The 16332-nt window shown below is 45.5% G+C and overlaps 1 protein-coding gene across 1 annotated transcript; it reads left to right on the top strand.

Moving 5' to 3' along the window:
• The first annotated feature begins 2765 nt into the window (after positions 1–2765).
• On the top strand, positions 2766–14243 carry gmeb1 (glucocorticoid modulatory element binding protein 1). Its single transcript, XM_079749777.1, has 10 exons — positions 2766–2817; positions 3726–3878; positions 4351–4403; positions 4524–4645; positions 5081–5184; positions 7172–7320; positions 8918–9040; positions 10483–10620; positions 12307–12444; positions 12997–14243. The coding sequence occupies exons 2-10, from the start codon at positions 3748–3750 to the stop codon at positions 13947–13949; spliced, it is 1911 nt and encodes a 636-aa protein (XP_079605903.1). The 5' UTR covers positions 2766–2817; positions 3726–3747; the 3' UTR covers positions 13950–14243.
• The last annotated feature ends 2089 nt before the right edge of the window (positions 14244–16332 follow it).

Raw genomic sequence — 16332 nt, 5'->3', positions numbered from 1 at the left:
AAGTATATGTTGATGTAGATCGTTGTTAGGCCGTAGCTAGTTGCCACTAAGCATTTGTTACGTTATGATGTCTCATCATCAGGGGATACAAGATGTACAATAGAAATCTACTAGATTCTCCACCTCCTGTGGCAAATCTCCATCTATAAAGGCAAAACTATAGTGACTGGTTCCTTATGTCAGTTCTCGTAGACTTCACAAGGGTTTAGAATTTGTCAACATTTTATTGACTTTACCCAGCTTTAATGCTGTGCTTGTGCATAGAGTCATACAGGAAACAGAGAATAGAGGCGAGGCTTTAGTATTTAGCGACCTGCCCCCAAATGTTTGGTGTGACATTCTTCCACTGTATACTTGGTAAGCTTTGGTGGCGAACCAGGCTGTACCGTGTGTAGTCAAATAGTTCACTCTTTACCGACATAGCCACCTGACATCAGTGTACCTATACCTTGTAACATATTACATCAATAAATGTGCTTCTGGGCCATGTATATCAGGTCATAATGCGTTGCTTCCAATTACAATAACTTATGTACAATTTTGGGAGATATACATAAGGCCACGTGTCAAGACATGGTACTTTTTTGTAAGGTGTGCCCATCGATTATTATACAATAATCAGCTATTAATATGCTGCCATATATACAATGGCTGAAAGGTCAGCTTTTCTCTTCTAATCTAGTCTTTGACCAGCAGGCCAATAGAAACACGCGTGGTTACAGTACACAATTGGATATATATAAAATACAGCTTTTATGTGATGCTTTGACTTATAATTATTATTATTATATTAAGATATTATTTGTTGGTTGAACATGGCTTATGAACCCAAAAAAGCCTTTTCCAGCATAATTTTCCCTTTATAGATGAAATGATTCACCTCTCTCCTATTCTTCCCCTACATATGTCAGTGCAACTATGCTGCTAACAGAATGCATCCTAATTTGTAGATTGCTTAATAAAGTGAGTAGGTCAGAGAGCAAATGAGTGATTCAACTAGTAGTGTAGATACGTGATAAGGTTCACTCAGCCTAACACTGTTTTTTTGGGAGACAATCATGTATCAACCTTCAATTTTCCAACTCATGTTTTGACCTTTAATGTAAGGATTCTATGTGTATTTAATTAGGTATTTATGTCTTTCTTGAGATGCCCAGACTAATTTTGTGTAGAAGTTGACTTTTCTAGCATTTGAATTATGTGAAACATTTGAAACAATGTCAAAGACTCACTGTGTTAATCTTTGTTTTGTTTAGTATTCTTTGTGAACGGTGTGTTACCGCCTGGCCTATGTTATTTTCAATGGTAATATATGGCTGTGCCGTTGCTTGACTTCTCTCTGTGACATGCCTTCCATCCACAGCATGATATCTAAGCCAAAACTCGAGTCCACTGTAGGATTATTTTAAAACAGAGGAAGATAATTCATTCGTTATTTGCTGTAAAGGCACCGGTCAAAGATTATCATTATGAACTCTTAAAATCTGATGTCTTAATCTTTAGGTTGTTGCAAAACGTTCTGGCTACAATACTACTGATTTAATATTGATGCTGATGATTACCCCTACAGCCCTAACACATTTAATCTCCCTGATCACCAATTTTCAAATGACATTCCACCGTCGGCTAGTGGAATTGTACAACATCTGAAACGTTAGGGATTATCAAAATATCTAAGAGCATCTTTGCTGCGAGACTATGCTTTTTCTCATTACCAATGACACATTTCACCGTTTTTAATAAATGTGATTTATTTTAAACTTTGTAGGTTTATCTGCCTTTTGTACTGTATTGACTTGTAAAAAATAACGAACCTACTTCTTGGGTTCTGGCGCCCTCTTTTGATAAAGGAATAGTATGACCCTCATCCTGCATAAATACCTACATATGAAAACTTATATAAATATAATGTTACAGTTTAATATAAAGTTATATATAGCTTGTGTTTAAGACAACCAGTCCAAATTATATTGACTATAATAGTAATATACTGCCAATGTACGACCATTGGGAGGATACCCAGACGTCGGATTGGTCTCTCTATTTACCCACAAGGCCTTGCAGTAGACAAATACGAATCTAGTTGATTTTAAAATCTATCTGAGGTCAATTACTATCGTTGATATCATATATCAAAAAATCCCGAGGCATGAAGAACGATAAATATATATATATATATATATATATATATTTTTTAAAACCCGGACTCTAGATGATGTGCACTCCCGTCGGTATAGTGGCTCAGGGCGTTCTTCAGTAAAAAGGGCTTCTGCTGTGAATGGCACAGGGAGGGTGGGGGCAAACCACCCCCCTTGCGGAATCGATATCAAGAGATTTCGGAAGCACAATTTTTAAAACCCGGGGCTGCTAGTGATCGTTATCCTGGCGCCCCAATAAAGCTGTTTAAAGAAAATAAATTGGATGTTCCGGGCACTCCACAAGCAGCTACGTACTTTAGTAAAAATGAACCGAGAATCGTATTGCACGGCTATGTACTCAGACACATCGGTGAGAGTAGCATAGACCAGTGACAACAGCAACACGTTGCACTCGTGTGCAACGAATTATTATAGAAAATATTTCCCATTTAACTATTTAAAATGTATTCAACATTGGTTAAATACGATAGTACCGATGTGTCTTTGATGCAACAGTAAAGCGCCCTCGTTTCGGGGAAATGTGCACAGTTGCGTTAGCGTCCTCGCAGCCTTTGAATGTGAAAACAAGCGAGCACTGTCGAGCAGGAAGTGTATGTCCTCCGTGTGCGCATGCTCTGCAGTTCTTCAGAATGTAGGGATGTATTTCGCTTCTTAAACGGTAAGGATAAATTAATCGGTCGTAAATTCATCACTTGTTGACATAGATTCGGACATAGACGCGGTTTCTGTGTCCGAAACGGCTCGTTTTGGACTCTAAACCTGAGCGGTTTAGGCGTCCAGTCAGCCGAGCCCAGAATGGCGGGGCCGTGCCGTCGTCGCGCCGTTGTTTGCCGTACGTGCTGCCGCACAGGGAGACGTCATTTTGAGGGGGAGCGGAGAATAAAAATGCAGACTACGAAGGGACGCACGATCCCAGAGACAAGTGGCACGTAATCGTCACGCTGTAAATGCAAACTTTGCCGTCGCTTGAAGTAGTCCAGTGCGTAATGTGGAAAACGCTCCTTCGTTTTTAACACACTACGCCCTGGTGTTAATAGTAATGGCTACCGTCAAGTCTGGGGACTGTGTGCTGCAGAAGGCGGCTGTGTATTACTTGTGCCTAAATGAACGCGCGGTTTGCTCCGATAAACTTAGAACGATGACTTTTATTTGTGTGCGGACTGGTCCCGTTAGGTGCTTAACATGCATACATCCCCTACTTGTTGTCTGTCTTCATTCCTCATGTACATAGCAGAATATATAACATGGGACAGCCGGTTAACGGATTATCAAACGGTATAGTTACATGCGGTTATTGCTGTATTATGTTATAAAAACAGGTCGGATCGCAGAAGGTCTGGCTCGCTATGTGGACAACCACAACCCGATTTGAAGTAAATAACGTTCACTTATTAGAGGCATGACTTAATATTACGAATGATTAAATCTGGCCATATGCCAGTGGTATGTATTAAAAACACCGATTGTTATGCTGTCTGTCTGTTGAGTTCAGCCATGTGTTGTCGTATGACGCATCAAACTGACTAGCGACCTGAGTAAACACAACAACATCCATATTTGCTACAGTGTGTACAGTGCGGGGCGATAGATGGCGACCACCGGCGAGGTCACCATGTCCATGGGAGAGGTGGTGGTGGTGAAGACCACAGAGGATGAGGGCGACGCCGATGACCCCAACAAGACCCAGGTCATCCTACAGCTGCAGCCCATAACATCTGGGTAGGGAGCTACAGCTATTTATTCAAAGGCTATATACTATATTTATATATAAAATTGTAGTATTGTTTTAAATTTTAGCACTTTTTTTATTGCAGTCGTCTGTCCAATAGAAAAAGGATTTCATTTGAACACACAGTTGTGAAAACCACCTTATTTCAGTAAAGTAATATCATTAATGATATCTTCTATGGGAAACAACGAATATCATGCTAACAATAAGCAAGTATTGAACGGTATCTATATATATTATATTATATCCGTGTCCAATAGAATGACCTACAGATAACAATTGAATGCACTGTTTTGAACACCACCTTATTTTAAAATTATAATCATTATAGATATCCTGTATGTGAAAGCACACATTTCATGCTAACATTAAGCAAGTATTGAAAACGTTTTCTATATATATATATATATATATTATATTGAGTATGTATGATATTGTCAATGAGCACACTTTATTTTCCAGTGATGAGTCGGGAGAAACAGATGCTGCCGTTATGACGGTCGAAGCACTTCCAGGTGAGAACGCGAAACTTAACGGCTCAGAGTCGACCAATGTATGAACACGGGTCCTCTCTGATGTTTAAACTACCTGTGGCTGCCCTGCTTGTGTGTGTGTTGGTGTTTTCTTCACGGAAGAACAAACGTCGGTGGACGGGGAGGAGATGGAGCTGGGCTATCCCATCACCTGCGGGGACAGCAAAGCCGTGCTGCTGGTCAAGAAGTTTGTGTGTCCGGGTATCAACGTGAAATGTGTCAAGGTGTGTGTATGGTCCCTCAAAGCAAAACACAACACAACTTATAGATTTATTACCCAATGAGTACTTTGTTCCTCAAGACAATGCTGTTACCTGGACATCTTAGAAGAGCAGATGATATTTCCTGTAAGTGTTGAACCAGTCATGAAGGTTCCTATTCCCTCATAGAACGCCTGCAACAGGTTAACACAGAGCCACCTGATGGGACTAGGGTATTTTGTCCCTTTCGCACCATGCAATGAACTCTTGATGGTTCTGATCACATTCCTTATACTTTGTTCGATGTATATATACACACACACACCCTCTTCCAGGATTATTAGTTGGAAATGAAACAACCAAAACCTCTCTTTAGTATGAAGACCAGTTGTTGGGCCAATCATAACCTCTCTTTAGTATGAAGACCAGGTTTTAATCAAATCATAACCTCCCTTTTAGTATGAAGACCAGCTGATCAGCCCCAAGCAGTTTGTGCATATCTCCGGGAAGGCCACTCTGAAGGACTGGAAGCGAGCCATCCGGATGGGAGGGGTCATGTTAAGGTGAGGAGACGCTCTACCATAAGAGATGTTAAGCTTCTCCTGTGTGCTGCATTTCATGTACACAACCTTAAGCATTGAGTTTTGTGTTGCTTCGCCTGTCATCGAATAACACTGTCGGTTGAGTAAAATGATATAATGTCACAACTGCAACAGGAACATAGCTCATCCCTCACATAACTCACATCCGTTATGAGCTATATTAGTTATGAGCAGTGAATGATATAGTAAACATTAACAGTAGCGCGTGTCAATGTTTACCGTGATGTTTACGATCTCCTCAAGGATATGGTCGGTCATGAATGCCAAGTTGGCGTGAGATCTCTGCTTCCTACTGTAGGGATGAGTGCTCAGGGAGCTGTGTTGCAAGTGTACAAGGAGTTCTATGTGCAGCCAAATACATATAAACGTCACAGCTAATACCCGTTTCCCCCCACACTTTAATGAAGCAATAGCTTCCTCTGTGCCCCTCCAACGCGTCATTATCAGGACAGCTTTTACATTTTGTTGTTTTGGTTCTGGATGATGCTTCTGGCAAGGCCGAGTTGAAGTAAGTTTGCAAACTTATTTCATTTGAAATGCAGATTCCCTCACAAAAAAATGCCCGCCACAGCCTGGTGATGTTCTCTCCAAAACATCTCTGGGCTATTTCTACTTTGAAAGTCTTCTTGATCCCCTTCACCCCTCATCGCTCTCCAATTCTACTGCTGGGTCTGCGTGGGCTAAAGTCCTGAACACATGACGCTAGTATTGGTCACGCACTGCAAGGCTGGCATTAAACTACGAAAAGGTGTCTGATATTTAAAACATGCACATGGCTTTAAATTGTACATTTTGTTTTTCTTTTTGTTTTTGCCCACTCGGTGGAGTTAATGGTTCATGCTTTGTCATCGCGTGTCATCGAGTGTCGAGTGGAAACATAAGTGTTGTGACAAGGCTTGCAATCTTCACACTGCTTGTAGGCCTAAGGGCGGGTGTGTGTGTGTGTGTGTGTGTGTATGTGTGTGTGTGTGTTTTTTATCGTTGGATGCAGCATATTTTGTTTTACAGAGCATGTCAGTGATTCATCTTCAGTTTCTGTCTGTATGTCTGTCAGTTTTTCTAATCCATCCGTTAAAAAAAGGTAAAGTCACCTAGCTTGTATTTCTTTATCCGCTGACGGTTGATACGTATGACAAACAACACGGTTTATTTGTGGCCTTCTTATAATGGGAAAGAAGGTCAGGGATGAGTGCTGTGTGCAATCTTCTTATATTGTTTGAAATCGTTTAAGTATCGAAGTTAACAGGCCGTAACAAACATGCCCACAGTACGCCAACATCTCCACTGAAGTCCCAGTAGCTTCATGAGGCCCTACAATCGTAAAAATAGATTATAATTCCATAATTAGCCTCCTGCTCCCTCTCCATGTTTGTAAATCGAGTCATGAATGAGGAACAATAGACAATTTTCACAGAGGTCACATGGTCGAACACATATTTTTGGGTCTGCTCTTTTTATGTACCAGAGCACGGAGTACTACTGAGTACAATTGCCAACCTCCATGCCTACCGACTCAGTGCTCTACCTCATACACTGCTATAACTGTCCACGTTTAGAAGATCATGTATCACACCAATCACTAACAAATGCAACGCTCTCTAAAGGCTTAGTTATGGTTCCACGTCGACGCAACACAAGGGGGGTTTACGGACCCATTATGTCCTTGCGGACCATCCTTGCGTCCACCGAACCTTGCGTCGAGGCGACCACAGCAAGGGCTTTGATTGGCCCAGTCACTTAAACCCGACGCAGAACCAAAACAGGTTCACGACCGCGTCGAAGCGTCTCGTGGTCATTGCGTTGCGTTGACTTGGAACCATTTTTGAGCCTTTAGAATTCGTGCAACATAAGGGACATTTGGGATGTCAGCTTGGATTAAGATAAAGAACTGGGTAACCCCAAATCCCTGTTTCAATATCGTAGCATTTGTTCATCCTCATGTCTCCAGGAAGATGATGGACTCGGGCCAGCTGGACTTCTACCAGCACGGCACCCTGTGCACCAACACGTGCCGCAGCACCAAGTTCGACCTGCTCATCAACAACACGCGCTTCCCCCCCGACGGCAGTGGGCTGACCACGCCCACCTCCTCCCAAGGTGAGGCCGCCTCCCCCTCTCTGACCAAACCCACACTACACCGACCGCCCGAGGGGCATGGCTGGTCGTGTGTGTGATCATCGTGTCCGCATCCGTCACCGTTTTATTTAACAGGAAAAGGAATGAGGTGTTTGATTTTTGTTACTTAATCACCTCACACTTAATGTATGTATAGCCAAGACATGCATATATCACATAGTGTAGTTGTGATATGTAATGTACGTTATCCATGTATATTTACATTCATTGCTAACGAGCTCCTAGCGCAGGCTGGTAGGGAGAACACACAAGCCGGGGGTTGGTGGACATCAAATGCAAAACTCAGCTAAGCTATGGATTTTCGTTATTCAACAGGTTATTCAACGTTATTCATCGGATTTGTTTATCATGGGAAATATCCCAAGTAAATTAGGATGGTTTTGTATGTTTCAAAAACTGCCTAATTTAAAATCTATCTGTCAATTGCTATCATTGATATTTTAAACGTTGACATTATTTAACTTTGAACAAATCCTAAGGCATGCGTAACGATATATATATATTTTAAAACCCTGACTCTAGATGATGTGCACTCCCGTCGGTATAGCGGCTCAGGACGTACTTCAGTAAAAAGGGCTTCTGCTGTGAATGGCACAGGGAGGGTGGGGGCAAACCACCCCCCCTGCGGAATCGATATCAAAAGATTTCGGAAGCACAATTTTTAAAAACCGGGGCTGCTAGTGATCGTCATCCTGGCGCCCCAAAAAGCTGTATAAAGAAATCTAAAACATATATATGGAGGCACACCAAAAGCAACTACGTACTGTAGTTAGAATTTACTAAGAATCGTTTACTTTTCCAGATAGAATGGCGAGACTGGAGGATAAGGATTATTTGAGCATTTAAAGATTAACTTAAACGACTTATAGTGCATATATGTGTATTGATACACGTAATTGGTTGCATCGACCATGATTCAGCGTTTTGAAGTTATGAAGCCCGATTGGTATGTATTATTTGATTAAACTTTAGAAAATAAAAAGATTGCGCTAGATATCATTAGAGCTGATCACTGTTCAATTAATGTTCAAGCAAAATGTGCTGAGAACATAATCCTTGATCTATATATATGTGATAGAGACCTTTGAGAAAATAGAGAAAATAAATGCCACCTTCATTTAAAAATTCGGAACGTCTTATATTTGCAAAACAGCAAACCTCCCCACACGGTTAGATTGAGACGGGGTTCAGCGGTCACCAGTCAGGCCTTCAGTGAACCAGCATAACCCTCTTCTCCCTCCACTAACCATACATTCACACTACATGCGTCCGTCGACGGATCTCATTGACTTTGCATGGGGCGGTCTCGAAATGCATTTTGGGTCCGTCCGTTCTGTCGTCATGAAAAACGAAATGTTCAACTTTTCAGGCAGCGACGGATCCGTCAGCCAATCACATTGCGTTATGCAAATATACGCAAGTACAGTGTCCAATGAAATCGCCTTTGTAATACAACCCGGGCAAACACATGGATACGTCAAAAAGACCCCATACGTTGACGGACGGGGGTAGTGCTAATGTAACGTAACGGTGTGTCTGGTCTGCTCACCGCCCGCAGCCCAGGTGGTCCTGGGGAACGGGGCGGGGGGAGAGGACGGGACGGAGACCCTGACCGGGAAGATGGACTGGAGCTCGGTGGGATCGGACTCCTCGGACAAGAGGGACGCCGGGGAACTCTCAGGTAAGAACCAGGAACCCACAGAGAACCAGGAACACTCAGGGAACCAGGAACCCACAGGGAACCAGGAACCCACAGGGAACCAGGAACACACAGAGAACCAGGAACACACAGAGAACCAGGAACCCACAGAGAACCAGGAACCCACAGGGAACGAGGAACACACAGAGAACCAGGAACACACAGGGAACCAGGAACACACAGGGAACCAGGAACCCACAGGGAACCAGGAACACACAGAGAACCAGGAACACACAGAGAACCAGGAACCCACAGAGAACCAGGAACACACAGAGAACCAGGAACACACAGAGAACCAGGAACCCACAGAGAACCAGGAACCCACAGGGAACCAGGAACACACAGAGAACCAGGAACCCACAGGGAACCAGGAACCCACAGGGAACCAGGAACACACAGGGAACCAGGAACCCACAGGGAACCAGGAACACACAGAGAACCAGGAACACACAGAGAACCAGGAACCCACAGAGAACCAGGAACACACAGGGAACCAGGAACACACAGGGAACCAGGAACACACAGGGAACCAGCAACACAAAGGGAACCAGGAACACACAGGGAACCAGGAACACACAGAGAACAAGGAACACACAGGGAACCTGGAAAATTAAGAGAACCAGGGTTCCACAGAGCCTCATTGCAGAGTAGTAAGCTTTGATTTCTGTCTAGGATATAAAGTAAAAGCGAAGATATCTAGAAAAGATACAGAATATTTATTTAAAGTATAAACTAATTTGGCTGATCTGCCTGTCACAACAAGAGCCCCAGCCATCCTGGGCCTTCACTCAGACGAGCACTGTGATTTGTATTTGACAAGAAGCTAATTAATATTCATGCACGCCAGGAGCAAAAATCCATCTCATTCTGTAGTAAAACAAGGCCATAATGTGCAGCCTAATTACCAAGTGTTTAAACAGAGGATACCTTCTCCCGAGTGAATGTTTTCAACCTTAAATCATTCGAGTTGTGCAACATGATATATTGTAGGGCTGCTCGATTCTGGAGAAAATCCTAATCACGATTATTATGGTCAATATTTTAATCACGATTATACAAACGATTATTTTGAGTTTGAAACATGATGCATTTATTCAGGCTTTCTCTCCAAAAAAACATTTCCCATTCAAAACTACACAAAAGTTTGGTATAGAAAATCTTAAAATTGAAAAGAATGTACAAATATGTATCCAGTTCTTCTGCAGTCACTATAAACATTTAATGAATAAAATAAATATCCTTTTTTTTTTTTTTTTTCCCTTCAACTCGATTCAATTACTTTGGAGATCGTTTGTCCCAAAAGTCGAATTCACCATAAAATTCTTTTTTATTAATTGCACAGCCCTAATACATTGTCAAAACCCCTTCCCCTTTTGACCAACGTATTCCCACTGAATCCTCCACACTGCTGCTGTCCCCCACAGAGGAGACGCTGAGCTTCTGGAAGGGCATCGCCGACGTGGGCCTGCTCGGGGAGGTGGTGGGCAACATCACCACGGAGCTGCTGGGCCTGCTGAACGGGGTGCAGCAGGCCGGGGACCAGGCCCCCATGCAAGACGCTGGTGAGTGGGGCCGACCGGGGGGCTTAGGGAACACCGGTCGGCTACGTGAGGGAGCACAGGTCACAGGGATCGCCGAGGGGCCCAAGACGGGAGTGGAACATGGCGGGGAAGTCAGTGGGTCACGGGGTGGGTGCCTGACGTCCCGTCATGATCACAGTGGACACGCTAAAAGAGAGACCGTATTACGGTGAGATGGGGCAGAGTAGACACGTTAAAGAGAGACCGTATTACGGTGAGATGGGGCAGAGTAGACACGTTAAAGAGAGACCGTATTACGGTGAGATGGGGCAGAGTAGACACGTTAAAGAGAGACCGTATTACAGTGAGATGAGGCAGGATGGACACATTAAAGAGAGACAGTATTTTGATGAGAGGGACAGAGGGGACACGCTAAAAGAGAGACCGCCTTATGACGAGAGGGACAGAGAGGACATGCTAAAAGAGAGTCAGCCTTATGATGAGAGGGACAGAGGGGACACACTAAAGAAGAGAGACAGCGTTATGGTGAGATGGAAGGTGGAAAAGGAGCGTGTAGGAGACCTTTATCCAGTAGCTATTGGCAGCAGGGTAGGCTCCGGCTGTGGAGGACAGGAGGGCTTTGCTGTGAGCTGAGGAACACTTGAAGGAGAGTGTGAAGAAAATGGGTTTCTAGTCTGAATGTGAACAGAGACGGCCTCCCTGGTACAGTCGGAAGACCACAGAGAGGGCCTCGATGAGAGAGGGCCTCGATGAGAGAGGGCCTCGATGAGAGAGGGCCTCGATCAGAGAGGGCCTCGATCAGAGAGGGCCTCGATGAGAGAGGGCCTCGATCAGAGAGGGCCTCGATCAGAGAGGGCCTCGATCAGAGAGGGCCTCGATCAGAGCGGGCCCTGCCTCCTGCTGCAGGGGTCGACCTGGGTGGAGCGACAGGTGGCCAGATTCTATCGCTTTAGATTACTGCCGTGTAATTGAAAGTGTTCCAGCGCTCTCGGGGAAACCCAGGTGAATTAAAGGGGATTGAATCCACCTACAGTAGATTAAACTATCACCTATGGTGATAGTTTAATCTACTGTAGGTCCCTGAAAGAGAGACCGTATTGTGGGGAGAGGGGACAGAATGGACCCACTGAAAGAGAGACAGTATTATGTTGAGATGAGGCATATGGAACACACTGAAAGAGAGGCTCTATTATGGTGTGATGGGGCAGGGTTGACACTGAAAGAGAGACTATTATGGTTAGATGGGGCAAATTGGACCCACTCAAAGACACGTATTTTGGTGAGATGGGGGCAAAATGGACCAACTGAAAGAGAGACAGTTTTATGGGGAAAAATGGACCCACTGAAAGAGATACAGTATTATGGTTAGATGGGGCAGGGTCGACACACTGAAAGAGAGACAGTATTATGGTGAGATGGGTAAAGTAGGACCCACTGAAAGAGAGACTGTATAATGGAGAGATAGGGCAGAGGGGACACACTAAAAAAGAGTTTAAACACAGCTGTTCAACCAAGAGGATGAACAGCTGTGTTAATTGACGCTATTGATTATTAATCCACATTATTGATTATGCAGTTATGTTTTAGTGCTGTCCTCTTCAAATGTACATCTGTGGGGTACTGGCAATCGTTTTTTGAAACAAAAGCATTAAAATCTCTTGGCCTAAAGCGGAGCTACCTTGTGATTGATTGCCACACTGATCCCAGATTCCTGTCTGGTAGAGGTGGCAGTGCTCAGCAACCTGGCCCAGGTCTTCGGGCTGCTGGACTCAGTCAAGAAGATCCTGGAGAGGAAGAGGGAGCAGACGGACCCCAGCCAGGAGCAGGTCATCACCGCGCTCGCCAGTGAGTAGACCCCAGCCTGATACGTCTCATACAGCCCCCCTGCCCAGCCATGGTGTTTCTCGTTCCTGGAGTGAAGCAGCAATGTGAAGGCAGATTGGTTTGGTTTTCGTTGAAATGAAAATGCAAAGCAGATGTGGATTTGTATGGCATTTAATGCTTTTTGCCTGCGACAGTAAAAAACAAATAAAAATGAGCTTACTGGTTTGCATCTTTCCGGATTATCGATGCAACCAATGAGGATATTTGCATACTGTTTCAATATCTGACATTAAGAGTTAGGCAGTTGTATTTGTCCTCGACCACTAGCCTCCCCCCTGCCATTATACCAGGGTAGAAACTATTACCCGTCCCCGATACTCTCCTCTTTGTCTCTTTCTGAACTGATGCTGAAGTTAACCTGAAACTGGTGAAGGTTCGTAGTTGAGCAGTCAAACCGTAACCCTGGCTAACACTACTAATCCTCCAAAACGACCGGGTTCAGCCATTATGGTCGGAAAACTGCTCCATCCAGTCTTTTGAAACGCTCACGCCTCTGCCCCCCCATCCCCCCAGGCCTGGAGCAGCAGCTGGAGGAGCAGAGGAAGCAGACGCCGTTGCGCGCGCTGCTCTCCAGCCCGCCGGCCGGCCGCTGCAAGACGACGGCCACGCCGTCGCGGCGGCCGGCGGCGGCCAAGCGGCCCCGCCTCCAGCGGCCCGCCTCCACCTCCACATTGCTGGCCTCGCCGCTGGCCGCCGCCGCCCAGCAGCAGCAGCACGCCGCCCTGGCGCCGCAGCAGTTCACGCTGCTGTCGCCCGTGTCGTCGGCGCTGGGGCAGCCCTTCACCGTGGCGGGCCTGCCGGGCCTCACTGCCCTGGGCCCCGCCTCCTCGTCCGCCGCCAACACGGTCACCCTGCTGCCCGCCGGCGCCCAGGTGTTCACGCGCTACGTGGTGGCGGGCGCCGACGGCAAGACGTCGGAGACCTTCACGCTGCACCCCTCGTCGGGGCTCACCCTGGTGGGCGCGGCGGGCGGCGGCGGGGACGGCGGCGGCTGCCAGCAGTTTGGCGCCCTGCTCAGCCCCATGGAGCTGGTGCAGCTCAGCCAGCAGGCCGGCGTGGGCGTGGGCGGCGGCGGCGTCTCCGCGGAGGTGCTGGTGCAGCAGCAGGAGGTGATGGAGGCCGGGGAGGGGGAGGAGGAGGAAGGGGGGGAGGAGGAGGAGGAGGGGTTGGAGGTGGTGGAGGTGACGGGACACGAGCAGCACGCGGTCATCGAGATCAACCCGGCGCCGGTGGAGCAGGCGGACGGCGTGGGGGTGATGGAGCTGCAGCTGAGCGGGGAGGTGGGGGGCGAGGGCGCCACGGTGGTGGTGGAGGGGGCGGGCGGGCACCACCACCACCACCACCACCACCACGCACAGACGGGCGCCATGCAGGGGCTGCACTTGGACGCCAACGGGCAGCTGGCCGGGATGCACATAGTGGTGATAGAGGACAGCAGCACTCAGGGAGAAACTAAGATCCAATGAGAGAGACATGCAGACAACCCCCCCTTCCTCCGCACACACACACACACACACACACACACACACACACACACACACACACACAGACACACAGACACACACACACACACACACACACACTCATATGCACACTCACACACACACACATACAAACACACACACACGCTCACACTCATACGCACACACACACACCCCTACTTACTCCTAAACGCAGGGAGAGTGAGCCTGGACCTGTGATGCCCCCCAAGTACCCCGACATACCGTTCACTGCCTTGGCCGTGACCAAGCACTAATCAATTCCTGCCGTGACCAAGCACTAATCAATTCCTTTTTGTTATGTTATTGTTCATTTTCATTACGTCTGTCCAACGCAGTATTTTAATGATTCACACGAGGATCGCCACAGCCCACCGGATAAACTTGGAGTTTCTGTTTCTTATTAGTTCATAATATCATTTTTTGCCATCCCCCTCAAGGACGAGAAAGTCCAGCGACAACTGTTTGCCATAGTTTTGTAGTCCCCAAGCTAAATGGCCTTTTCTTGGTCTTTGACTTCTAATTGCACTGTGTTTTGGGCTGTAGTGTTGCTTTAGAGCAATGACTTTTTTTTCCCCTTTTTTTAATATAGCTTTTTCATCTCTTTTAGTTATCTTTAATTTGTGGCCTTGCGGCCTATTCTTGAACATTACTTTAGAAGACAGCTGCCCAAGACATAATTCTTTTTTTTCCTTTTCCGTATCCAAAGCCAACATTCTTAGTTAGCACCCAAAGGTGTCAATGTGATTCCAACAGGTTGCGCTGTGGAATCACCTTGAACGTGTTTTCATTTCAACCCGTTATTTAGGGTGGTAATTTTACCCCTTTTTGGATTTAGTTTGATCCCAGTGTCATTGGTATTTCTAGGCAAATTTTCTGATTCAAGTCACTATTTATATAGTTTTGCTATTTGAAATGTACTCTAGTGTTGTATTTATTAGTTTCTAAGCGAAAGAAAGAGGAATTCTGTTCTCACTAAAATGCACATGCAAAGCATCAGTTAATTTATGATTTTGCTTATGACTAAAAACAAAGAAAACCTTGTTCTGTACTTGTGCATTTTTCAGGATTTTCAATTGAACAAATGAGGGTATTTGCAAATGGAATTTGTAATTTGTTTCAATATCTGACATTAAAACGTGTGAATTGCTAATTGTGTAGTGTCAGTGTCCCACCACCAGAGGGCGTCAGAAGGCTAATGGCAGAATGCTGTGGGAAAGGGGTAGCGATGCTCTGACAGACTGTTGCTTTCAGCTTGTCAGCTCTATTGTAGTGGGCTGGAGAATCCTAGCTGTCAGGCTTAGTCCTCTTTGGTCGGGCGTCTTTTTATTACTTTCCTTTTCCCATATATTATTTTTAAATCTTTGCTGACTTCGCTCTCTGAATATTGTGTGCGTCTGCAGCCAGGTGTGGATTTAGTGAGGGATGTGTGTGCGTGTCTACAGTAAGCCTGACGTCTGTACGTCAGGCTAATATGCTGATACACCGATGGGAGTTTTCGAACCCATATTGAGGTCAGTATTTTTTCCCAGGGAACGTCAGAGCAAAATGATGTCACTGAAACTACACCGGGGACAATGCAACATGTTACCTGTAGCCATTGTCGTACAGGACAAGAGAGGGTCTCTAAGGTGCTCCTGACCGGGGCTTACCCATTGACTCCTGGTGGTCTGACTGACAAAGGCCCCCAAACAACAATCACTGGTTCGCTGATGCCCAGAGGGCTCTTCAGAGATTGAAAAGGAGCTGAAGTGTCTTCTTGTGCTCTCCTGTGACTCTGCACCTCTATGGTTTCCAACTGCTACTGTGCATCAGTGAGCGTTGAAAAAAAACTAACGCATGATAATGCTCCATTACAGGTTTTTTTTTTCTAACAGACTTAAGTAGGTGTAGTTCATGAGCTAGTTTAAATTCATAACACATATTTCTCCAAGGCATGCTTATATTAACATAGCGATGAGCAACTTGGGATGTACCTGGAGTTGCCTTCATGCTGCGGCTTAATTTGAGTCAATACGTGATGGATTAATCTATCCTCACTTCATTTAAGCGAAACACCCGAAATCGCTCTGGAAGTCACTTTGAGTTTCCGGAGATCCCCTCCCACTAAATAACACGAGATGGGTGCCATTAGCTGTTTGGATCACACTTTGGCACGTTGGCTTGGGGCCAAGATAAACTAAATCAATAATGGGGGTCCTGATATTATAACTGTTGGAAGGGGGACTTCCAGGCATTAAAGAGACTGCTGTTGACAACATTGACTTTTTAAATGGGCCCTTTTTGGCTGTGATTGGAAAGTGGGGAGTAATGTAGTTTAAAAAGACAAAAGAGTCAAAGGGTTAGAGTC

Source organism: Pollachius pollachius, assembly GCF_949987615.1.
Source record: "Pollachius pollachius genome assembly, chromosome: 13".
NCBI lineage: Eukaryota > Metazoa > Chordata > Actinopteri > Gadiformes > Gadidae > Pollachius > Pollachius pollachius.
This window is presented reverse-complemented; position numbering and strand designations above follow the sequence as displayed.